At 35.9% G+C, this 27,244-nt stretch overlaps 1 protein-coding gene across 2 annotated transcripts in view; it reads right to left on the bottom strand.

The window, feature by feature from the left end:
* Positions 1–1,392: 1,392 nt before the first annotated feature.
* The window catches only part of LOC128982948 (uncharacterized), a 109,701-nt gene continuing 83,849 nt past the window's right edge, over positions 1,393–27,244 (bottom strand). The window contains exons 4-5 of one of the 2 annotated variants that reach the window (XM_054402049.1): positions 23,211–24,681; positions 1,393–1,999 (exon numbers count right to left, since the gene is read on the bottom strand). In XM_054402049.1, coding sequence (XP_054258024.1) covers positions 1,974–1,999; positions 23,211–24,681 — 1,497 coding nt within the window. In that variant the 3' untranslated portion in view covers positions 1,393–1,973. Of the gene's footprint in view, positions 2,000–15,183; positions 15,309–23,210; positions 24,682–27,244 lie in introns of those variants that run through there. The other variant, XM_054402048.1, reaches the window with a different exon arrangement.

Here is a 27,244-nt window from a genome sequence, read left to right as displayed (position 1 = left end):
TGTTTGCAGCTCATTGAGAAAACCCTGTTCTTGAATGTACTGTGTCCCTTAGTCAGTCCTTATCCATATTACACTTTGGTTTTCCTTATTTCTTGTCAAGATCTGCTATCATTGTTTTTTCCACTTAAACTCTACCTTTTTATAGAAAACTAACATTAACTAGCTTTAACAACAACTTAAAAAAATTATCTTAAATAAATAAATTCAGAGTTTACAAAAACAAGTAATTTAGTATAATGAAGTGTTTTTGTATGGTATTAGTCACGAACAATATTACAATATTAGTTTAGTTGCAGACTACATCGCCAGTGTACACATACCTAGCTCGGTATCAAATTTAGTTTATATAGTTTAACTAGCTTCTCTAGTTTGTTTGAAATGGAAAAAAATTCCAATCACATGTATTATTTACTGTATATGTTAAATAGAGAAGTCTGTACATTGCATATTTTTGGTCGAGCTTTCAACCACTGGACCTCAACTTCATTGTACACTTCATTGTTCATTGTTCACTGGGAAATCCATTGTAAACTATAAGAAATGCACTCTAATCAATGCAAATACTTTAAGGTTATGTGAAAAAATATTTAAAAGAATCAGCAAAAATAGTAATACATAATTGCTAGGCAGCGGTCTATTGCAATTCATTAAGGATATACTGCTTGTATATTTAATAATATACATAAATGTTTTAATTAAATAAGCGATTTTCGGTACTAGGCTGGAAAATTTTAATTACAACTATAGCTGCCATTTCGACCCTGGACAGCAATGCTTAGATTTCAGCCTCCAATTAACGTCTGTAAAACTACTAAAACATCGTAGTGCAGTGAAAATATTTGCCAATCAAACTCAATTGACTCGGAACACAGCAGTTTCTGATTTAATTAAGGGTATTATTAAAATGTACTCGTGCAGTAATCAATTAAACAAGGTAACGAATTGAAGGATATATACAACTAGACTGTAAGGACGCAAAATACTTGTAGGTACAACTAGTCGTAGGTACAACTAGACGTAGGTACAACTAGACGTAGGGACCACTAGTCGTAGGGACCACTAGTCGTAGGGACAACTGGTCGCATCCGTACAAGCTAGGTGATACTACTTGTCGGTGGGATACACGTCTAGTTGTACCTACGTCTACTTGTACCTGCGTCCTGCGTCTAGTTGTACCTCCTAAAAATCTGCAGGTACAACTAGTCAGGTGTGCCACCATCTACTTGTACCTACGTCTAGTTGTACCTACGACTAGTTGTCCCTAGGCCTCGAGGTACAAGTAGACGTTGGTACAACTAGACGGAGGGACAACGAGACGCGGTCCCTAAAATACATCAAAACAATTGATAGGCTATTTGACTATTTGAATAGTGGGGACAAATTTGGCAAGGGGTTTAAAGGTCCCGTAAAACTTGTTAACTTAGAGAGGGATGAGAGTATGTTACAAGAAGCAGAAAAGTACTTATCTATCCTTAAAGTTAACGGTATAAATATTCTTGATCATCCAAGGACAACATTTGCACTTGGGTTTTTAAGTGATATCAAAGCTGTAAGACTGTTAAGAGATTCTTTGTTAACCACAAACACAATAAAGTACTTGCTAACGTACAAATGTTCACAAGACCATTTAGAACTATTTTTTCATGTATTCGAAGTAGATATGGTAACAACAACAATCCTAATGTGCAACAATTTACCTGGTCGGTTAGAAAATTAATATTCCGAAACAGTGTTAGACCATCTGGTCAAGGTAATTGTTTGGATCTTGATCCAGATGTTCACCATTTTGCCTTCTCATTGTCCGATTCAAGTAGTGAGATGAGATTTGACAGTGACAATGAGGAAGAAAATGACGATGAAGTCATTGCTATGTCTCTTTTATTTGACAGCAAAGAACGATCATATTATAAGGACAATGTCTTGTATTACATTAGTGGCTTTATTGTAAGGAAACTTGTACCTAAGATCAAATGTCAAGACTGTATTGCTGTGCTCCTTTCTGAAACAGATAATTTGAGTTATTATACTCAACTGACAGACTATGTAACTAAAGGTAAACTCATTAGGGCACACGAAGATGTTTTTAAGATAGTTAAGTACATTTACAATGTATTAACTTGCCAGCTTCAACATAAAGGTAACGTTAACACACAAAGACTATTTGTAGCCGCATGTTCCCATTTTGTGGGCACTATTTTTAAGGGGCACGGTGAGAACATTTCTTTTGGGGAAGATACCCATGAATTACAACTAATTAAGTTTGTTTGTGACCTTTTTTGTAAAATATATTGCCACCACACAGCTAAACAAAAAAGTATCACGTTTACGCCTAACATAGGTCTGCGACGGAAACTCACAAAAACTATTTTATTCAAAAATGTTTAATGATGTTTTGTTCATTAATAAATCGAGTGTGAAATGACAAATTTTGTACTTAATATCCTTTCTTCGCAATTACTTACTATTTTACCACGTATATTTTTGAACTAGTCATGTCAGTTGTGTGAAAAAAACATCTAAAATCAAGTTTAGTTAATGTGTAGTTTTAATTAGTTCAAATTGGTTATTCTATGCAAAAAACAAGACATACATTAAGTTTTTAATTGTAAAACGAGTTTGACATGCATTAGAAATTTTTCATCTTTACATATTTAAACAGAGCAGCATCTAAAAAGGTGTGTTTATACGGTGAGTGTATGGGATGCGCCGGCTTCTGCCAGTAGAGAGTGGGGGAACGCCGGACCGCGCGGCCAACACTGAGCCAGCGATCCATGAGTTGTCTATATCGTTGCTCTGGACTGGCGACACTCCACAGTACTGCGCTTATTGAAGCGTGTCCTCTCTATTTATATTATGTGCTCGTTGGGTAGAACAAACATGAAGGTTTGTTTAAAGGCTTGGTTTCTTTGAATCACGCAACGTCACTGCGAGATGCGGGATGCGCGATTACGTAATCACGCAAAAGTCTGTTGCAGCTATTGCTACGGGGGTGTTTTCTCTGACTTCATGTGCGGAATTCTCTGTGATTCCCGCCAATTTAGTAATGCGTGATCCCTTTGCGCGACGCACTGAAGTCTGGGATCCCAGACTTTTTGCGTGGCACGCAGTAGTTTTTCCCATCTGTTCATCTGTTGGGGACTGATAATTGTGTTGTTAATGAAACTGCAACTATGAAATCCAAGGTTTTTACTGCCATTTTATATGAAAAGCTTTCAGTATATAATGTTTCAACCAAAAGAACTACAAGAACAATGGAATCAAGAAGAATTGTTGACAGTTAATTGTGTCAAGCACAACATTTAAAACGGTGAAACAGGTTTTTTTAGCAAATTTCCCATATAGGGAATAAGCTATTACCGTAGTACTCATACTCATACTCAAAACAACGGTTTTGAATGCAAAAAAAGTCCCTAAACTTAGTTTCATTGTTCAATTAAATACCTGGTAATCAGAATTCTAAAACACCCTTCTTCTCCATGCCAAAGAGTCCTCATTTACTATATTCACTAGTAAATTTTCTTCATCATCCTCTTCCTCCAGCAGCAAAGCTACGGCAACGAGTCTGACATCCATGTTGTCCATGGCTGAAGATATAATCACGCGCTGCAAGGATGGAGTCATAGAAAACACCCTTATTTTTTATCACGCACGCGTGATTACCGCGTACCACAAATCACGGATCACGCAATAACGCAGCGTGGTTCAGAGAAACCAAGGCTTAAGAGAACAAACATGAAGGTTTGGGAGAAAAATCCCTTGACACTAGTGTCATCACGCTCTTGTGTACGGATATTATAAGACAATGCTTAAAAATAAGCTTAAATAGCCTCCTTAGCAAATTCAAGTTTCTACATTTGTTGTCTTGCGACATTGGTCTTCTTGCGAAATTTGTCGTCTTGGGTTATTTTTGTCGAGAGGCGACAAGCTGCGACGCATGCTACGCCAACATTTGAAAACTTGGAAAAAAAATTTTCCAAACTTAGCTCAGTTTGAAAACTTAGTATAACCTATCTATATCATAACAATTTTACATAGCTAGGCATAGGGCCTAGGCCTAAGCTTCTGTTGTAATGTCTAACTTACATATTCATCTTGCTTGCCTAATTTGTTATAACATATGGTTTATGTTATATTTCTATATTGTAATGAGTTTGTTTATAGTTGATCATTTTACATTCAGTACTCTATCTTATTCTCAATTAAATTAGTTTCATGTTAACTAACTGTCTAAATTATTTTATATAATCAGAGTAATTACCGCTGCAGCTCAACTCTGCTATTTATACAACATCAGGTTATGGGCCTTTGCTGAATTTTAATTTCTCTGATTATTTTGTCCAAGTTCACCAACTTTGAAAATGTATCAACCTCCTTCAATAGAGAAATTGAAAGGCCGTGAAAACTATGATACATGGACAGGGCCGGTTCTAGGAAATTTTCAGAGTTAAGCGAATACCCGAATCAGCGCCACTTAGGATTCCCCCCCACCACCCCCCCCCCCCAAATCATTAACATAACTTAACCGTATTTGTGAATTTTTTCCCAATAATTTTGGGAAGAACTTTTTTATAAGTTTAGGATAGAAGAATACTTGCAAAATAAGACTGTTTATTATTCGCAGAAATTTAACATTTTTACACTTTTACTCATCATATAAACTTTAGCAAAACCAAGGCAACACTAAAAAAACAGGCCGTAATGCTCGTCAAGCATGACGTCACGATAGAAGACGGCAATGACGTAATGTTTGCCGTTTGTGATCAGCTGCTTGTTTGAATCTTTCCTTGGAAAATAAATCAATAAATACCTACGTCATTGCCGTCTTCTATCGTGACTTCTTTGGGCTGACTGGACTCGCCACCAGATGATTTCAACAAAAATTTACTCATTGATTTGGCTTGGTTTTTATCTTACTCTTCCAAATTCGCCGTACACTTTCTATAATAAGTGACGTTTTCTTTTTTCTGCCATTGTTTTCTTAGTATCGGCTCGCAAGATGTTTGACTCATTTTATTCAGTTTCTTCTTATTTAATGCGCTTATTATAAACTTAAAACACTCGTAATCATTCACTTATCAACAATCATGAATCATCAAAACAACGCCAATACGATACCGATACGGTATACGTAAAGAGTGCTTTACAACGTAATGCTCTGCTCTAGGATAAGAGACAGAAGGGAGGGATGGGAGGGGAAAGTTTCTTGTTGTGACAAGTGGCGCTGCGCGCTTGCTTATCTCGAGCGCATGAGTGAATCGTGAAATGAAACCCACAGGCGCCGCGCCGTAAGCGTCAGCTCACTACAAATCGAAACTGCAAATGGCATTGAGTCCTTGAGTTGTAGTGCTGTACAAATATACACATTTTTCAAGTGCTGTTGGTACAAACAGAATAAATGCCTTTATTGTGGTATACTTGAACTCTGAGCTAAAATAAACAAAATTACGTTGTTCACGTAAAAAAAATTGTTCCGTTGGCACCACGGCGCCACTTTTTCGTGGCGCCATATGCGGCCGCGTAGTTCGCGTATGGGTTAAACCGGCCCTGTACATGGAAAGTTGCCGTTCAAGCATATTTGGAAGATTGTGAGCTCTGGGACTGTATTTTGGGAACTGAAGAAGATAGAAAGAAAGTGACAAAATGTAAATCCACAATTATCTTGCTAATTGATTCAGTTAATTATGTCCATGTTCAATCAGCAGAAACAGCCAAGGAAGCCTGGGAAAATTTAGAAAAGGCATTTTCTGACAGGGGTTTGACACGAAGAGTTGGTTTGCTGCGATTGCTAACAACAACAAGGCTAGAAAATTGTAATTCCATAGAAGAGTATGTTAATCGAATCGTGTCAACGGCCCACAAGCTAACCAACATTGGTCTGAAAGTAGATGATGAGTGGGTAGGAACAATTTTACTTGCTGGACTACCGGATCAATTCCAACCAATGATCATGGGTATTGAAAGTTCTGGTGTCAAGATGACGGCTGATTCAATCAAAACTAAACTACTTCAAGATGTATCCGTGGAAAATGACTCTTCCAAATGCATTGCGATGTACGGTTATGGTCGAAGAGAAAATGCAAGACCAAGTTTTCAGAACAGCCACAGACACAACACTTCAAGCCAAAAGAAACCCACCGAAGACAAGAAACGGCAAGATAGCAAAGATTGTAAGGGACCTCGATGTTTCCAATGCAACGGTTATGGTCACATATCAAGGAACTGTGACAAATCCAAGAACATCAGCACCAGAAATGAAAGAGACTGTGGAGTATTGGAAGAGAAATTGGAATATTCTTGGACTTAACAAAAGCCTTTGATAGTGTCTCACATGATTTACTTCTTGAAAAACTTAAATATAACGGTGTAAAAGGGAGAGCTTGGCGTTGGTTTGAATCTTATCTTACAGGCAGGCAGCAGTATGTCACAATTGATCACATAAATAGCCATAACCAATTAATTACTTACACTTCTTCAACAAAAATTGCTAAGTATGGTGTCCCTCAAGGATCAATTTTGGGGCCCCTATTATTCTCAATTTACTTGACTGACTTCCCCTCATTGATAGAATCTCCCAATCGTGTTTGTTTATTTGCTGATGACATCAATATAAAAATATCCGGAAATTCAAATTCTAATGTGGAAGTCTCTTCTTTTGTTGAGCTTACCAAATGTAACCAATATTTAAATGAAATCAATTTATTACCGAATCCAATAAAAACTAATTATATAAATTTTTCTTCAACGAGCAAAAATACACCTGATTTTAATATTTTTATGGATACAACTTTACTAAATGAAGTTAAAACAATAAAATTTCTTGGATTGCATCATTGCATATAGATGATAAATTCAACTGGGACAGTCATGTTGAAAATGTTTGTAATAAAGTCAACTCAGGCATACATGCATTAAGACAGATGTCAAAATTTAGTAGATTAAAAACCTTAAAAATAGTATATCATTCCCTGATTGAATCACACATTTCTATTGGGTTGTGTCTTTATGGTGGCACATCAAATTTTAACCTAAACAGCATTCTGGAACTTCAGAAAAAAGCAATTCGCATCATGCTAAAACTAAAATCAAAAGAATCCGCAAAAGAGCACTTTAAAGAAATAGGAATTATGACTGTTTTTAGCTTATACATTTATCAAATAGCCCTTTATATTAAACCAAACCATGAAAGATTGCCAAAATTGAACTCTTTTCATATGTATTCAACCAAAAAAGGTAATGAATTGGCATTCAACAGACACAATTTATCGGTTTACGAAAAAATCCCATCTTATAGTGGTGTTAAATATTTCAATAGCTTGCCTGACAATTTAAAAAATATAACTAATTTTAATTCATTTAAAAAATGTTTGAAATTATTTCTCACCAACAGACCCTTGTATAAATTAGAAGATTTTTTCCAACTTCCTGAAATTTGATTTTTTTGATAGTAACAATATTCTCTGTAAGTAGTCTTAAGTTTAATATTGTGTTTTTATAACTGACTCCATTCTGTACAAAATGTGCAATATGAATAAAGTTATTTTGATTGATTGATTGAGACAGTTGTAAGTCTAAACAGAACAATTCATTCTTTGCTGCCTTCTCAATGCGAACAGATGTAAGTAGTGATTGGTATCTAGATTCAGGAACTAGTGCTTATTTATGTGTTGACAGTGTGATACTTGAAAATAAAAGGAAATCTCCACAGTTGAGTATTACCATAGATAAAACATACTCCCTTAGTAGATTTCTCATCCTTATGGAACAGCTGAAGACAATTTTATTGTTAGTTCATGTACGGTTTATGTAGAGGTCGTGTTTTGTTTACAATTTTCTGAACTGTAATTTCTGTAATAAAAGTCCTCGGGCTTTGCCTCACAAGCCATCAAAACACCAATGTATTTTTATGAAGAAAAGATTTTGTTTACTTATACAGATGAATAATTTGTATTATTACAGCTGTTCAGTAAATACATAGTACACTCACAAGAGTTCTTTTTCAGTTTTGATAACTGGAGTGGAGTGATTGATAACATTATCTTCAAGTTGTTGACCCTTTAAGTAATCGGAAATTATGACTGTAATTCGTTTTGAAATAACACCTGTAACTGTAATACTTTGCAATTGCTCGAATTCGAGCAACAGGTGTACTAGTATAAATTATTCTTTGTTAAATTCATATTTATTTATAAAATGTATTTATTGTTAAATCACATTCCATACTGTTAGGTAATCCACAGAGCTGACACCTCATAAATGAACATATTAGACATGTTGATTAAAGAATTCAGATGGATGGATAAACTTAGATTAAAATATAGATGAAGATAAATAAATAAAGAGAGAAAAACTTATGCTTCTTTTTGGACTGTATTTCTTCAACTGAACAAAAGTAAACAAGATATAACATAGTTAATATGAGAACAGCTGTTAGAAACAGTAAATTAGCAAAATAACTTTAAACATTCTCCTCCCCATTGCACCGAAAGAGCAATACATATTAATCACTGACTTCAATTGGAAGAGGACAAAGCTTGACTATTGGTCTCTTCAGTGAGGTACTTGCTGTTCTCAGAGTGGCTACTCGAGTTAGACCAAGATAACGAGGTACTGCAAATATTGTAGGCCAGATTCAAGGAGTTTCCATTGGTCTTGCAGCTGTGTAAAAGATGGTCCCAATGAATTTTTACTAGCCAAAGTTGTTGCATGAAGTGCTTGAACCTTATGATGATAGGAGAGACAAAACAGCAGGGTTCGAATAACTGACCTATTTGAGAAAGAACGTTTCTTTTCGTGCATTTGTCTTTTGGACTTAGAGTAGGGAGAAACTGAAAATCATCGCTGAATCGATTCCATGAAACTCCAAGAGTACGTATACTGGAGGATTTGTTTATCAATAAGGAATTGCCTTTTTCGCAATTACTTGCACATATATCAATGACATATATGTATGACAGTACATTTTGATCATTGCTTATCCACTTCTGTAAAGGAAAACAACCTAATTTGCAAAGCTCGTCAGTCTGTTTTACTACTTCTCTGCACTCTTCAATCGAGTCTGCACCACCAAAAATGTCATCCATATATCTACCTCTTGACAACATTTCACTAGCTTGGGGATATGCATCACCCTGATCGACGATAAGCTGATTCATCGTTCTCAGGGCGAGAAAAGGAGCGCATGATAACCCATATGTAACAGTAGGCTATGTAGTTGATATTTTCTAAGATGTCCATTTTCCATCCAGAGAATTTTTTGAAGATCTCGATCACTGGGATGTACTAGAATCTAGCGATACATTTTCTCGATATCAGTAGCAAATACGTATTTATAGTGCCTAAACCAAGTGAGAATATCAGGTAGTTCTGTTTGGAGTTTTGGACCACTGTAGAGTACGTCATTCAAAGATAATCCTGAACTAGTTGGGAATGAGGCATTGAAAACTACTCTTAATTTAGTAGTCTTGCTAGAAGGACGCAAAACACCATGATGAGGTAGGTAGGTAATATATAGGAATAGTAGAATTTATTTCTTTAATAGTTTCAGTCATGTGACCAAGGTCTTTGTATTCTTCTATAAAATTGCTATACAAGTTTTTGTATTCAAGATTGTTTGAGAGACGAGTATTTAGCTTTGTTAAAATTTGAAGAGCTGACGATTGAGTTTCTCCAAGCTGATTGATTGTTTCCTTTAGGGGAAGTCGGACTTGATAGCGACCGGAAGGTTCTCTAGAGAAGGTTGATTGATAGTGTTCCTCACATACTTATCATCAGGAGACTTTTCAGATTCTTTAATTTGAGGAATTTCTTCCTGTACCCAAAATTTTTTGAAGAAAATCATCAATTTTGTTTTCAACTAAGCAATGATACATTGATGAAGTAGAGTTACTTTCAGTTATTCCAGTAGGTCCAGGGTCCAGACAAGATCCAACCGAAAATTGTTGATTGTGCTACTGGGGAGAGGGGTGGACCTTTAATTAGACCAGGAAGGATAATAGATGTGTAGATGTCTGCTCCTAGGACTAAACCCACAGATTCAGGCTTCATGAAGGCAGGATCAGCTAGTTGAAGTCCCTTGATATGATTCCACGATGAACGATTTGGTGTTATCGATGGCAAATTTGATGTGAGATTTGAAAGGATGTGACAAGATAAAGAGCAGCTAACTTTGGTATCATACAGAGAACTAAGATTGATTGAAACTATCCCACGACTGGATGGGGCTTGATGTCCACCGATACCAACAAGAGATGCTGAGGATTATGAACGCTTCAGATTGAGTGTTTGTACCAAGTATTTACTGATGAAAGAAATTTCAGATCCTTGGTCGATTAAAGCTCTGGCAATAACACTATTTCCCTCAGGCCCAATTACAGTACCTTAACTTGAGCGGTTGCTAGGAGCACAGATTGTTGATTGATTTCTTTAAATGGAAGCATGTGATTAAAGGAGACGTGTGAGCTTGATGATGTGTTATCTGTAGATGAGATGAATTTGTTAGAGATGAGAGAACTTGACTTTTTTATATGAGGTATATTTGTAGTCTGGCTAACATCATCATGAATTAGAGTGTGGGGTCTTTTCTTACATTGTAAACAAGATTTATTTGAGCAACAGTCCTTTAACAAATGTGAACCAAGACAGTTGAAACATAATTTTTATTCACAAGAACATCTTTTCGTTGAATAGGTACTTTGTCATTAAACTCCTTGCAAAATGCTAAATAGTTATCTTTACTGCACAGTTGACAATGATTTCCTATATTGGACTGAGATTTTGCTAATATTTGTGCTGAATGTACTTTTTGATGAGGTTTACCTTTACATTGTAGTGTAGTTACCGTTACATCGCTTGGAAGTGTTGCTCGTGACTCAAGATGTGATCCCATTTATCTGTAGGAGATCCTAGTGCTTTGAGGGAACCTAAAGACTCATTGATAGTTGACATGAGGTGATTGAGACCACCGGTAGATTTATTTTTTAAAGGTTTTAAATTAAATATATCATCCAAATGCCTTTTGATTAAAACACGTTTGTTTTCATATCTAGTCACAAGTTTTTCCCATGCCGGCATGAAATTTTCTCCTGTTATTTGAAAATTGGTTACGGTAACAATTGAGCAGCATCACCTGACAAATTGGTTTTGAGATGGTGTAACTTAGCTTCATCAGTTAAGTTAGGATTTTGGATCACCAGTGAAGAAAAAAGATCATGGAATGGTTTCCAACAGGGGCGGCTCCAGAGGGCAGGCCAGGTTGGCACAGGCCTACCCAAAGTTTTGGTAGATTTAAAAAAATTATAAATAAGTAAAGAAATTATTACATGAAAATAAAGGGAAAGCATTCAAACTTATTATTTGGCATGTAAATTTTTAAATTCCTTCCTTTTTGCGGGGAAAGTCTTCAAACCTCTCGTCCCCCAATCAAACTCTATCATGATATATGTCAGGCCTACCCAAGATAATATTCCTGGAGCCGCCCCTGGTTTCCAAGACTGGTAACTTCCTGAGAATTGAGGTAGAGATATTTTAGGTAGAATGGGTTGATTTGATTTACTCATAGAACTAGATGTATTAATATCAGAAGATGTGCTTTGATTTTGTTGAGAATTTACCGATAACTCATCCAAGAGAACAAGCATCGCAGATTTGCTTACCATGTAGGCTTCAAGGGCTTGACAGTAATGATCTTCATTTATGTAGTCTAGGTCTTGCAGTATGTCAGCTTTTGAGTCACATATTTTCTCGTGATCCCTCTCGAATTTCCTCCATTCTGCATAACATCAATCTGGGTTTGTACTTGAGGCTTCAATATAGTTGATATATCCTTTTCCTTGAAATAGTCTATGGCTTTTTCTAAGATTTTTAAGCGTGTTGCTTGAAGACCTAGTTTAGATTCTAGGGACATAACTTTAACTGAGAGTAGGAAATTTTCTTGATTACTTGTACACTATTTTTATAACTGAATTGAAAGAATAAGTATTAGGCCTAATTTCTTATACAGGGTGAGTTTTAAATGAGTTCCCCCCTACTTCTTTCTACATTTCATAAGATGTCAACTCCGGACTACATCAGATCATATTAGAATAGTAAGTACTTCATTTTGACTGGATTTAAATCTTTGGCCGCCATATTAGATACAAAGTTATTTTTTCAAATGTAAAGGTAGGGTTGTGACCCACCGTTTCAAACTACATTTTTACGCTGAATATGATGCTGCAATCAGTTTTTTTAAATATTGTTCCATTCTAAAGTTATGAGAACTTTATTTTTAGCCCATTTTAACATTGTGCATTTACAAACTAAGGCCATAATCTCAAAATAGTGCTAGATAAAGGGAATTGGACACCACCATTCATTGTCGACCTATTTTCACTTGGTTATGACGGATGTATTTTTTTCAGCCGCCATCTTAGATCCGCCATTTTGAAATGTGATCAATTATTTTAAATATGAAGGTGGTGTCGTGACCCATCATTTTGAACTACTTTTTTATGCTATTGCTGCACTCAATGCCACAAACCGTTTTTCATTGACGTATTTGGTTTTTGAAATATTGAAATTTTAAATAAAACAATTGTAATATTTTATCAAGGAAGCTTGATAACAAAAAACGGATTGCGGCATTGGGTTCAGCATAAAAAAGTAATTCCAAATGATGGGTCACAACACCACCTTCATATTTAAAAGAAATTTCACATTTCAAAATGGTGGATCCAAGATGGCGGCCGAAAAAAATCATCCGTCATAACCAATTGAAATTAGGTCTACAATGAATGGTGGTGTCCACTTATCTTTATCTAGGACTATTTTGTGATTATGGCCTTAGTTTGTAAATGCACAATGTTAAAATGGGCTAAAAATAAAATTCTCATAACTTTAAAATGGAACAATATTTTTTTAAACAGATTGCAGCATCGTATTCAGCGTAAAAATGTAGTTTGAAACAGTGGGTCACAACCCCAGCTTTACATTTAAAAAAATAACTTTGTATCCAATATGGCGGATCCAAGATGGCGGCCAAAAATTTAAATCCAGTCAAAATTAAGTACTTACTACTCTATAATGATCTGACGTAGTCCGGAGTTGATATCTTAAGAAATGTAGAAAAAAGTAGGGGGGGAACTCATTTAAAACTCACCCTGTATATTCCAGGTCAGAAGGACCAAATGATCAAAAAATTCAGATAGATGGATAAACTTAGATTTAAATGTAGATGAAGATCGATAAATAAAGAGGGAAAAACTATATATGCTTCTTTGTGGACTGTATTTCTTCAACTGAACAAAAGTAAAACTTAGGTCAACTGAAATCCCTGCTTGCTAATGATGGAACTGAATGGAAATTCAACCCTCCTGCTGCTCCACATTTTGGAGGTCATTGGGAAGCTGGTGTTAAATCAGTTAAATACCATATCAAAAGAGTTATGAAGACCCACCTACTAACTTACAAAGAATTTTTGACAGTGCTGATACAAATAGAAGCTGTACTTAATTCTCACACTCTCTGCCAGCTTTCAGAAGATCCAGACGATCTATCAATCCTAACCCCTGCACACTTTTTAGTTGGCGAAGCTTTAACTATGATCCCAGAACCTAATCAAGAAAACCAGCCCACACGAAGACTTACTCGGTGGAAATTAACACGCCTAATGTTGGAATCATTTTGGAAGAAGTGGTCTCGGGAGTACCTTCAACAACTTCAAGCGATATACAAATGGAGATTTCCATCCTGTTCAATAAAACTTGGATCAGTTGTTCTTGTTGCTGATGAGCAATTACCACCATCAAAGTGGTTCGAGTAGCAAGAGTGACTGAACTTCATCCAGGTCGTGATGGACTTACCCGAGTAGCCACTCTGAGAACAGCAATTACCTCACTGAAGAGACCAATAGTCAAGCTTTGTCCTCTTCCGGTGGCGATAGGTACCATGACGTTCAAATAATGTACTGTGAAGCCTTAAAATGGAAAGAATAAACACCGGGCATGTACTGCAATGGTGGTAAAGTGCAGCTACTATCTTTGCAGCACCTACCTAAACCTTTATGCAAGTCTGGTAATGGTCAACCACCATGAGCATACACACTATAAGGACCGGGTGAGACATTATAATAGCTGCTTTAATATGACATCGATTGGAGCAAAACAGTTTGTAGCTGAATTGTTCACTGAAAGCTGTTGGAACTTAAACACTAATTTATTAAAAATATCAAGCAATCTGAAAGTTTCCGTAGGCGATGCACGGGTATTCCGCTAGTTATATCTATAAAAAGGGTTTGGAGCCAAAAAAAACATTGTTTTTGTTTAGTGATATCATATTCAATAAGTCGGGTCGTAAAAACATGTTTAGGTGAGAAAAGATCCAGCTTAAAAACTAAGTACAAATACATATATGCTATGTGGTGAAACGTCCAACACATAGGCTTAAAGTGAATATTCAATCCAGATTAAGTCTTTTGTAAATAGTAGGCCTACTTTTTTAAATGATTTTAAGTCTCCCAAATAATAGTGTTTTGGATGATGTATTATCAATATCATTATCCTCACAACTTTTATATTTAGTTGTGTATTTCTCGGTAAAAAGGCTCAAAAAATAAGCACAAAAATGAATCAAAATTATTAAAAAAGTTAACATGGACCATATGGGTTGCCATGCTGGTGACAAACAATGAAATGTAAACAGAAAATTCAAACAAATAGAAGATCCAATCACATGTTTTATTTATACAGCATTGGGTGAAAATAGAGAAATCTGTACATTACATATTTTTGGTTGAGTTTTAGACCATTGGACGACCTGTATTATTAATAAATTTATAAAAAATAGCTATAGCTTATTGATATTATTTAATAGGTGGGTCGCTAAAGAATTTCTAAGGTGATCGTGGGTTGTTAGACCAAAAAGTTGTGGAACCGCTGTGACAGATTGTCATGCAAAGAGTTGAAAAATCACAATGTTTACATGTTTATAATTATTTTTTGTCAGGAGCCAGTCCCAGGCCTGGCTTTAGGGTGAATATTATAAAACGAACCAGAAAAAAAATTTTTTACTATAAAAAATTTTACACCACTAAAAATTTTAGTGGGGTCAGGCCTGTTCATTTCAGATTGGTTTGCCTAGAGATACTGGTGTTGATAAGCAGATTGACGATACTATTGTATTAATTGAAGGTAAAATAAAAACACAAAATAACATTAAAATATTCATATTCCAGAATACAAAGTGCAATAATATTCTACAACCATTATACTTTACATAGGCCTTATATTTGTTCTTCTGGTTCTAATGATTTCTGTTCTTGGTGCTATTTTTTACTGTAAACACATTTTGTTTCATAAATTAGCTCAACTACATGGGTTACTAAGTAATTTAATTAATGTCTAAATAATTATCTGTATGCCTACTCCTTTTAACTTCATAAATCACTAAAGCCGGCTCCAGACATGCGCCATTCACCAAGCACCGAGCAGCGACTCGCCGAATCGTGAGTTAGTTGTTTGTCTATTTGGCAAGCAGCGAATGCCCATGCTCGTATTTTCCCGTTCATTGTCGGTATTTTTGCACACATCAAAGAGAACGAATATTTTTGCTATTCCTGAAACGAACAGTTGCTCGGAAAACAACACATGTGTGTAGACGTCTACTCGTAAATGGGCGAATAGCAAGACAACTAGATCGACAAACGTGAAATATTTTGTGCTTTGCTAATGGCGCATGTCTAGAGCTACCGAGCATGCGACGCCACGATCATTGCCATGGACCGAGGTATACAATTTAATCTTAACACATAGACCGGCTGTCACTTGGTTAACAGTACATGCAGACCACGGGCGAAAACCTGTTAAACAGTGATCATTTACTTTATCGTTTATCGTTTAGTTGTTACTGCAATCGTGTTTGTAAATAATATATTCTTGTTGTATATTCTCTGTGTAATGTCGCATATTTGCGACGCCCGGTCTACAGCGAAGACAATAGTGAAATGAGATTAAAGTAAGTAAAAAACAGATTATTCAAGAACAGTTTCTAACTGAACAAATATAAAAGTTACATAGAATAATGACATTCCTGTAGACCACTGCAGAGAATTCAGTGCCTTCAAATAAACCGTTACAAAGATATAAGCATTTTGATAACATTGGAACTCCAACGCAAATATGCGTCGTCAGTCTATTTTAATGTGACTAGCCGTTGCATATGGCAGTCTATGGGTGGAAACCGGTCGTCGCATATGTGCGTCACTGGTCTATATGAATGAAAAATGTTTTACTATTGCAGTAGCGTATGTGTTTAAACTTTTGTCTTATTAACTTTATTGGAAAAAATATTACATTTTATTAACAGAATGAATAAGGTTTTACAAAAGAATAGTAGCAATAACAGTTAATATCAGATATCGATTTTGGTTCTCCAGTTATCATCTAGAATAAATTATAAACAATTGGGTAAAAACTATTTTTGCTGGGATAGCCATGCACTTCCTTTCCAACAACCGTCAACCTGAATACTCACTGAAAATGCTGCCCTCAGTATTGTAATGTTTTTGTAACAATCTACATTAAAGGCCCAAGTACTCTCTTTTTTTACTACATGTTGTCAAGGTTTTTGTATTTAATCTGCCAAAAGATGGGCTCTTTCCCATTCAGGTAAGAGTGTTATCCAAACAATATCTTTAAAGCCTAGGTCATTGTGTCGATGTTGCACCATTTTTATTGATAAATTAATATATTAAACCCTCAAGTTGATTGCAGAGTCAACAAAACACTATACTACAGCACATGATTGTACAAAAGCTAAAACTTAGAGGACACTAAATATCAAATTTGCTAAACAAAATAATGGAAACTGTCAATGACTGTCCCTAAAAATAAAGTTAATTCCATTACTCCTAACACTATTACTAATTCCTGTTCCAGCATTACGCCAAAGCTTTAAAAATACAAAAAGTACCTAGCTAAGTATGATTGATAAATCTTTTACAGCTTGAGGATATCATTTTTTATTTTTGTTATTTGTGGTGATATTGTAGACATTAGCAAATAACAGGATTATACAGAAACTGTAACTACTTTTTAATTTTTTTTATTTTGTATTCTTTAAGTGCTTTAATAAAAACTGTGTTTCACAAAAAATCAAAGCATGGATTGCTTCATAAAAGACAGATTTTTTTTGCAAGTGTACTTAAGAGCAGGCCCGGTCTGGCCAGGGCGGCTGGTCGGCGATCCCCGAGGGCCTCCGGCTCAAGGGGGCCTCCAAAAGCCAAAAAATCAATTCAAAAAAATTTAGTTATAATAAAAAAATATTTTGTTTAACTGTTTCACAGCGACGTAGTCTAGCAAAAAACAATTTTAAACAATTTTTAATAAACAATACTCTTTTTTTAATTGAATTACAGTTAGGGGTAGCCCCTAAGTACAGTGATAGTCACTCGGTACTAGAGGATAGCCACCGGTCTCACTGCAACGCACCGTTCGAATCAGCTCAGTGCCCAACGCTCCGCGGTAGTGACGAGACATTGCCGTGCCGGCGCGTCTGCAATATGTCTGGTGTCTGGGCTCAAGCAGCTTAGCGCTTGTACTAGTATAGTGATGGGACAACCGACTGGATAAAACTATCGACTAGTCAATTTGTCAATCGGTTGTTTTTAAAACCAGTGGTTTTTTTGCAGTTTAATGAAAAACCGAGAGAATTCCACTACAACAACAACTGGTGGCGTTCAATCGGTGCAGTGGTTACAGTCATTGCAAAGAAAATTATCGAATATAATTTTACTTTAAACATTGGAGTTTTCCCGCTCGATTTCTATTGTTTGTTGTCATTTGCATTAATATTTTGTTACTTTGGTATAAAACGTAATAGAACGACAACATTTACAATTAATTAAAATTTTTTAGTTTATTACATGACTGCAAGATTTAAATTATTCAGTAGGCCTAATGTCTCTAACTCAGTATAACAAATATTCCTATTTATTTGTTACCTGGTTTTTAAAACAGATTTTACTACAGGCATTAAAATCAAAATCATCAGTATATAAAACAGTCTTGGCAATTTTATATTTTTTTAAACAACAAAAATAAATGCAATTACATTTTATGTATCATACCTAAAAACTGTTCCCAATTCCTATCCGTCAGTTTATCTACAACTTATTTTATTTGACCAGTCAGCCTCATCCCAACACCAAAAGGTTGAGTATGGTGTTACGACTAGTTTAATCACCGACGACTGTTTCCAGTCATTCCTACGTAGTGGATTATGACATATTGTTTGAAAGATTACTAACACGTGAATCGTTCAGTTTATAAAATGAAACGTGTGCACCCAAGTGGCGCAAGTAAAATAAAAATAGATAGGAAATATTTCAAAATAAAAACAAATTCAAGTCAAACTGTTTGAACTTATGGTTAGCAGGTTAGCTGGTTTCAGTTCCGATTCTGCTAACAATGAGAAGTCGCAAACAGGCAGGCGGAAATCATCAGAAGTTTTTTGTAAGCCTTACAACGTTTAAATTAAAATACTTTTGATTATTTCTGTTTGTGTTTGTTGCTGAAGTAAACAAAAGCCTCAATGACAGTTTCAAACTTGGCGTTGACTTTGTACACAAAGATACGATTATGGACAGTAATAAGTGGCCTAAAAACACCACCCTGAAGCGTTTTTTATTCTGGAAGATTCGCAAAACGAGTGTAACCTAGATTTCTCAAATGATCTTACTAGGCCGAGGTCCAGGCTGCCTACTCCTGAAACAGGGCCTAGGCAAATAAATGTAAATAGTTTTAACTCTGACATGGTGATAGCCACCGTGAATGTTCAATGTCTTCGAACTAAGTTAACTGTTCTTGACCTGTTTCTAAATGAAACCAACCCCACTGTGTTATCTATAACTGAGCACTGGCTAAGATCGGAAGAATCTGAATTTTACTCCAGGATAGGACCTGATCTTGTTCTAGCCTCAATCTACACCCGACAAGAATTTATACATGGGGGGTCAGCGATCTTTGTAAATAGAAATATTAGTTTTAAGGAAATCTGTGTAAACAACTTTTGTATAGAAAAAACCATAGAAATTGTAGCCATTGAACTGCTGAACACTAGGCTAATAGTATTATCGCTTTATCGCTCTCCCGATGGTGATTTCCCACAATTCATAGAACAGCTGAATGATTGTTTAAACTTTATTTCTCGTTCTGGAAAACAAATAGCCCTTGCTGGGGACTTTAACATACATCTGGAAAAACAGTCTAGGGAGGAAAATGTATTCTCCAATCTGCTCCGTACTTATGGACTTTACATTACAAGCCGAAAACCCACCAGAAATACTGCCTGCCTTGATACCATAGCAACAAATCTGAACACTTGGGAATACAGAACGTCTGTCGTTGACCCTACTGTAGCTGATCACTCTGCAGTGATTATGCAGATAAAACCAAGCGAAGACCCTGACCTAGTCAGTGGGCAACCTAAAGTCCCATGGCAGGCCAGCTACACTGTTTCCAAACAGATAGTCAGAGATGAGCTCCTGCCTGTTCTGAAGTATGAACTGAGGAAAGTTGATTGGGCAAATGAAACAAGTATAGGCCTAACTCAGAACCAACTGCCTTTTGATAGCTTTATCAGTGTTTTTAACTATAAATTCAATTCTATCTTTCCTACAACAATTTTCAAAAAAAAGTCAAATAGGCCTTGTAATGCCAGGCGTGGATGTGCGCAGCAGGATAAACCTTGGTATTCACCTTACCTACGTCATCTTAAAAACCTCGTTAAGATTATCAATGACCATGTCAAGTCCACCGAGTCACCGATTGAGAGAAATAAATTATTTGCCCTATATCTTAAACAAATAGGCTGTACAGAAATAAAGTTTCAGAGGCCAAAAAGGCTTTCAATGTAAAAGTTATAGAGCAGTCCTCGAATAAATGCAAAGCTGCCTGGAGTATCGTTAACCAGCATCGACCAAAAAGGACTAAAAGTTGGCTGTTCTGCCAGCCCTGATGACTTCAACGGCTTCTTCCTTGATTCCGTGGATGAAATAGTGGCCAGCCTACCCTCCGTCAACTTTAACCCTCTGAACAACGTAGTGGGACCAGGTCTTCGAAACTGGCGTGAAGTAACCCCAGAAGAGATCTGTCAGGTTGTTAAGAACTTAAAGAACTCTAAAAGCCCGGACATCTATGGGGTCTCATGTAATGTTCTAAAATCTGTAATCAGTGATATTGCCTCTCCTCTGTCATCGGCTATAAACAACTGTCTCAGGGATGGTATTTTCCCGGATTCCCTCAAGATAGCGCGGATAGTTCCAGTCTATAAAAAAGGTGATACCGAAGAAATTAAAAACTATAGGCCTATATCTGTGCTACCAGTGTTGTCTAAGGTAATAGAGACTACGATCAAGAACCAACTATGCAGCTACTTTGAGTCGAACAACTTACTGAATGAAGCTCAACATGGTTTTCGTAGAGGGCGTTCCACAACAACTGCTGTTTTATCCTTGGCTTCCAGAATAACTGACACCTTTGAATCTGGAAACTCACTGGCTCTCACCCTCTGTGATTTGAGTCGTGCGTTTGATTGCGTGCCACACGACATTCTGCTTAGCAAGCTAAAATCATATGGGGTTGAAGGCACCACGCTACAAACAATCTCCAGTTATTTAACTAATAGGAGGCAAATTGTATCCCTGGAGGGAGCGAATTCGGCCAGTAAAGAAATCTCCTATGGTGTTCCCCAGGGCTCTGTCCTAGGGCCTCTCCTTTTCTTGATATTAATTAATGACCTAGGAATAGACGGACAGGCATTACTATTTGCTGATGACACAACATTGGTGACGGAAGGTAGATGTATTGAACGGGTTAAGAGGGAAGCAAGTACATTGCTGGAGACAACAATGGAGTGGTTCGCTTCAAATAAGTTAAAATTAAACGAGGACAAGACCCAACTCCTGATCTGCACTCTTGGGAGACAAATTGCTGCTGAAGAGAATCAACCAGTAAAGTTGCTTGGTTTCTGGCTTGACCAGAAATTAAACTGGGATCACCATATAGCCCAGATTTGCACCAAATTATCTCGAGTGATCTTCCTCCTCAGAAAGCTACGTCATGTGGTCACTGAGCAGTACCTTGTTACTGTCTATTTCTCGCTGTTCCACAGCCATATCTTGTATGGTATACTCATTTGGGGTCACGCTCCCGCATGCAGTAGATTGTTGATACTCCAAAAGGAGGCGTTGAGAGTGATAACCTCTACTGAAATAACAGGCAAAGATTTTACTCATAGGCCTATCTTTCAACGTCTCGGCATACTGACTGTTTATGGACAATATGTCCTCAATTGTCTGATACACGTACGCCAGAACATCTCTAAGTATGGAAGAAGACAAGATATACATCCACTATTAAGATATACATCAGCATAACACCAGGAACGCTAGAAACCTCGACACCCCTCAATGCAGACTGTCCAAATCCCTGAATAGCTTCCCAGTGACCGCAATTAAACTCTACAATAGTCTGCCTGAAGAAGTCAGAAGTATGGATGTGGCTGGGTTTAAAACCTCAGTGAAGGAAAAACTTCAAAATAGGCCTATTTACACATTTAAAGAATTAGATGACGTGCCACTTTTTTAACTCGCCGCCATCTCAGTTTACTTTTTAAAATAAATTTGACGCAGTCCATCCGGAATCCCGGTCAGAGACGAAGACTTCAAGTATTCAAGTATTCAAGTATTCAAGTAAGTACAACTATGGAGTAAAGTGTGTGATAAACAGTAAATGTGGTCCATTCATAGATGTATTCAAAATTCAAAAGTGGTACGTGATATGCTTTTTTACCATGTATGGCAAAAGCTCCAAGAACTAGGTTTTGGTCTTATTTTAAAATTTAAGACTTAAAACAATTTTAAGAATAGGCCTTTAAATTTTAATGGCAGCTGTAGAGGTGAATAGAAATACGAGCAAATTTTATATCAAATTTAAATTGCTTGGAATTAAATTTATAAATACAAAGATTTTAATTTATGGAAATTTAGCAATTATTAATTTAATCAAAATTATCAAAAACTGTTAATCATTTAAAACCACCTTAGGCCCCTTTTATGCACCTGCGGCATGCACCAAACATATATGCTAACTAATTATTGCCGTGAGAGCACCCCATGGTCCTTGTTTTATTTCTGGCTGGGGCCTGAAATCAACATCTAGCCGAGGGCCTCCAATGGAGCCAGACCGGGCCTGCTTAAGAGTTTCTGAATTATTTTTGTGTTAATAAAGTAATTTAAAAGAACCAAACAAAACTGATGACATCATGGCATAGAGGTTTTCTCTGAACTGGAGGTAGCACTGAATGAGATAATTCCGAGATAAACCACTATTTGTACCAAGGGATAAAGCACATTGAACTTAGTAAATTATAACTAGGTAAATTATAACTAGGGGAATAGATTATTGTGGGATTGTAAATAGGCCTATATAAAGCCCTAGTTGGTACCAACATAACCAAATTTTACAGCAGCGTCTCGATTTTCTAGCAGAGTTGCCTTGCCAGTGCTACCTCCAGTGTCTAGCTCAGTGGGGTAAGGTTAAGTGTGTAGCAGCTGACATGCACACCACCAGTCCTAGTACTGCTCAAGATGGATTAGGTGGCAGTGGTGTAGTTGTAAATTTTCCAGTGTGGGAACACTTACACTACTATTAAGCAGCAAGGTGGTTTTGAAAAGTATCCTTTGCCATTCTTTAAGTTACTGTTTGTTAAATCTTTTGCTGTGACCAAAGTGTTAAGTCATTTTAGTTGATAATTAACTACCACAAGACTTAAAAAACCACCATTAAAGTGCTGGTTTTATTTACAGGATTAAATCTAAGTTACAGCTACGACTAAAAAGGGCAGTATATATATAATATATATATATATATATATATATTATTTCCATTGAAGTACAATGATAATGAAGCAACTTTGGCTTCAATTTCAAGAATGTGGACAAACTTTGATAAAATATAGTACAACTTTAAGTACAAATTAAATTAAAGTTTGGAACTACATCACATAAACTGTGAGAAATATAGGCTAAACTAAAAAAATAAACAATCCATTTTAGGACTGGCATTCAATTGTTTTGTAACTATGAGACAAAACCAATTTAACAAGCTCTCACTGTTAAATTACGAAAAAATAATGTTACCAATCTACTTATTTCATTTCCTAAGGATTTTTTTTACCTGGCAATTTGTTTTGAATTTTTGAAACACAAAAATCAAATGGAGAGCTCTGTTTTGCATCAACTGACTGACTTCCCATAAAATTTGTTTTGAAATTTTGAAAAGAATCTTCTTTAGAAGGTGTTTGAGCTTTGATTTGTGAAGTACCATCTGACTTAATTCCTTGTGTAGCATCATTTTCCGATGTAAGTAGACAGTCAGCTTTAGCTTCAAATCCAAACTCGTAAACTAGGTTTTTCTTTTTCCCCAAGTTTATCTCTAAATATTCAGTAATGTCATTGTATCCAAGACTTGATGCTGCTTCATTTAATATTGGTGACAACGTGTTTGTCTTGGGAACTTCCTGCATTGATTCCTCAACATCTGATTTTTCAACAATGACAAACTCATTATCTGAACTATTATTGTCTTCCATATCTGATATTGATAGATTTTGTTCAGTTACTCCTAGAGGGTCATTTAACAATGGACCAATGATGCTGCTGTTGCTAATGCCACCAAGGGAGCCTCTTGGGAGTTTACCCAGTTTACTTCTTTCGGTTTCTTCATGAAACTCTGAAGATGTATTGCTAATAGCCATACTGTTTGCTTCCATCTTCTTATAACTATTCATATTTGTAACTTGTTGGACCTTGTTAACTACTTTAACAGGAGTTGATTTTAATTTTGAGCTGTTTATTGAGGGCCCATTATCTTTCTGGCTTGAATTTTGGACCAAAGAAGATTCTTCAGGAAGTGAGGAAAATAATTTTAAATCTACCATTTCAATTGATGGCATTCCAACATTTTTCTTAGATGAACATTCTGAAGAAATGTTGGCATCTGCTATAGTGGATGCATTCCCACTTTTAATTCCCAAGGTAACATCTGCGCAAGATATACTTTTAACAAAGTCTGCAAGATTCATGTCTGAGATATTTATCGAAGAGAATGATTCTGCTTTGTTTTTTATTGGGACTTTCAAAGTTACACCAGATGTTTCAAACCCAGAAGTTTGTAGATTTTCTTTGACTTCATTATCATGAAATGAAGGATTACTAATTTTATTTGCTTCTCTTGCATTTTGCTCTTCCGTAAAAGCTTTAGTTAAGGGACTTTTTGTACTTTTGTCATGTAAAAGTGCCAGCACCTTAGCCGGTGAAGATGTTTCAAGTTCAGTTAGCCTTGTTTCCAACCCTTGCCATTTTTTATCAAACCTTTGCATCGTAAAGTGTATGTCAATAGTAGACAATCGAGAATCCATTATACTTAGACGAGAACTGAGATCTGATAGATTACAGTCAAATTTAGAAAATCTATCATGTAGTGATTTCATATTCTCGCTCATCTTTCTGAGTTCAAGTAACACATGGTTTGAACAGGTGTCATGATCAGTTAATGTTCCAATATCAGACGACTTTTTCACTTTTGGTTTGGTACAAGCAGGATTACAGTTGTTTTGATCACTCATATCAGATGAAATAGAAGCAATCTGAAACAAAAATTGTAAATAACAATGAGCTGAGAATTTACATGCATTCAACCTGCTCAGGCTTCAAACAAATGAACACAGTGATTTCAATATTGTTATTCCATAAGATTACAGGGTTCCCACAAATACAGGGTGATTCAAAAAGGACTTTACAACTTTGAAAATTCATATAAATCTTATTAAACAAGGTACAGAGCTGGTTTTGGGGTTGTTTTAAAGGAAAACACTTCAAGTTTTTTTACATTAAACTAAAGATGTTCTACGTGACTTCCGTTGGATTTGGGGAAAATAATTATTTAGGTATGAAAAATAGTGAAAACCGTTAAAAATTTGAGAGAAATTTACAAATTTTTGAAAGTAGGGCGTTTTTTTGACGGTGAAGGAGTGCGATACACCCACTTCTAGATGTGCTAGGGAGTTTAAATTTCGCACACTTGTAGTTCTTGGTCCCAAACCACCCATAAAATTCCAAAAAGTCACATTTTCAAATTTTAACCCACCCAAAAATTTAAAATGGCGGACCTCTGAAAACGACAAAACACGTTTTTTTTTAAACGGCTACAGCTCAAAAACGGTAAGAGCTAGAAAAGATTTGAGGAAAAAACGTAGGTTCGGGATTAAATTTCCTACAAGACACTAATTATGCGTTTTTCAAAAATCGCACTCCTTCACCGTCAAAAAACGCCCTACTTTCAAAACTTTGTAAATTTCTCTCAAATTTTTAACGGTTTTCACTATTTTTTCATACCTAAATAATTATTTTCCCCAAATCCAACGGAAGTCACAAAGAATATTTTTAGTTTAAGGTAAAAAAATTTTAAGTGTTTTCCTTTAAAACAACACCAAAACCAGCTATGTACCTTGTTTAATAAGATTTATATGAATTTTCAAAGTTGTAAAGTCCTTTTTGAATCACCCTGTATATCTTAAGTGAATTCCCTGACTTTCCCTGACCTTCCATGACCAGGATAAGACATGGAGGTAGCAGCGGAGGTTGGAAATGCCCTCCTTGTAAAAAACAATAAACTTAAAGAGGATGTACACAAGCTGAGTCTTGAAAATGCCAAACTGTCTTTTCAAGTAACAAAACTAAAAAATGAAAATGAAGCAGCTTGAGAAGAAAAAATATACACTCTATTAGACCAAAATGAAGCATTGTTAATGAAAAACAACTCGTTAGTGGAAACCATCAATAATCTTGAAAAACAGCTCGACAATGAGAAGATGCTTTGCAGTGACTTAGAACACACCTTTGAAGAATTGGACAAGGAAAAAGAAGACACATTAAAAGAATATAGACATAGACATACAGTAGACTCCCTCTAGTTTGGCCACCTCGGGACCGGACCACTGGCTGGACTACAAAATGGCCGGACTAACCGGATGTAGTGCATTTTACATAATCAAAATACAAATAATAGTATTGCGCAATCATGATATGTTTAGTCATTAACCTTGGTTCAGTAATAAAAACTGTAATGTTTAAAATCACGTTTGCTTACTCAAGCAAAACATAAATTACACAACTCTGTACGTGCAGCAATAAATCACGTAAAGAACAGAACAATATGAAGTCTAGTACTGTACTGCAAGCTACTGCTATCATAGTCAGCATAGACTACTACTACATGTTGTTTCAGAACATAAGAATGTCAATAAAACATTAGATAACTCATAAAACAGCATAAAATCATAGTACTTAGTCTTAAAGATAATAAGGACAGTCGTAAAATAGGATAAAGATAACAATGGATGACATAAAACACCGCTTATACTTTCTTCTTCTTTCTTTGGTTTCTCTTCATCCACACATTCAATAAGTTGCCATTGCCATGGTTACTAGTCACCCAATCACAAACTGTTGTGAGATAGCAAGCGCACAGCAGACAGTTGTGTAAAGAACAGATGATTGTCAGTGCAAGCGGACAGCTTGACCTTAAAGCTAACGATGGCTATTTCTTTGTTCTGCTTCAATTTATTTTTGTCAAATAAACCGTGGTGTTTCAAAAACAATAATGGGGGAACCTACCGCATAAAAAATGGTCCGAAATATTTAATTATACATTGCATTTCAACACATTAGACTGAAGAAAAACTAGGAATTAAACTATAAAATGCTCTTGGTATTTTTGAGGTTATGTAACATAGTTGTTACATAGGTAATATGCACAATTCACCCATAGAAGCACCCGTCAACTAAACTGATATGAATTGTTTACTTCTATGGCCGGAAACTAAAAATTTAAGTTGAATCCTGTCGAAGGTCATTCGCCCGTGACGATATGACTTGTCCCCCTGAGACCGGGCCGGACCATCCGGCGGCCGACCCAACCGAAGCCGAACTAGAGGGAGTCTACTGTAGACATATTTTATTCATGAATTGGGTACAAACTATACAATGCACATCTCAATCGTCAAATACATTATATGGAGTAGTCTTTAAAACAAAACGAAAAATAATTAGTTAAATCTATTTTACTCTAAAGATTTAAACAAATAAATAATAATATTATGTTGAATGAGATCAGGCAGACAGGAATTCTTCGATACTATAAAACTCGCC

The sequence above is a fragment of the Macrosteles quadrilineatus genome, unplaced genomic scaffold (genome assembly GCF_028750875.1).
Source record: "Macrosteles quadrilineatus isolate MER2022 unplaced genomic scaffold, UCM_ALF_1.0 Scaffold_1__1_contigs__length_201487025, whole genome shotgun sequence".
NCBI classification, from domain to species: domain Eukaryota; kingdom Metazoa; phylum Arthropoda; class Insecta; order Hemiptera; family Cicadellidae; genus Macrosteles; species Macrosteles quadrilineatus.
This window is presented reverse-complemented; position numbering and strand designations above follow the sequence as displayed.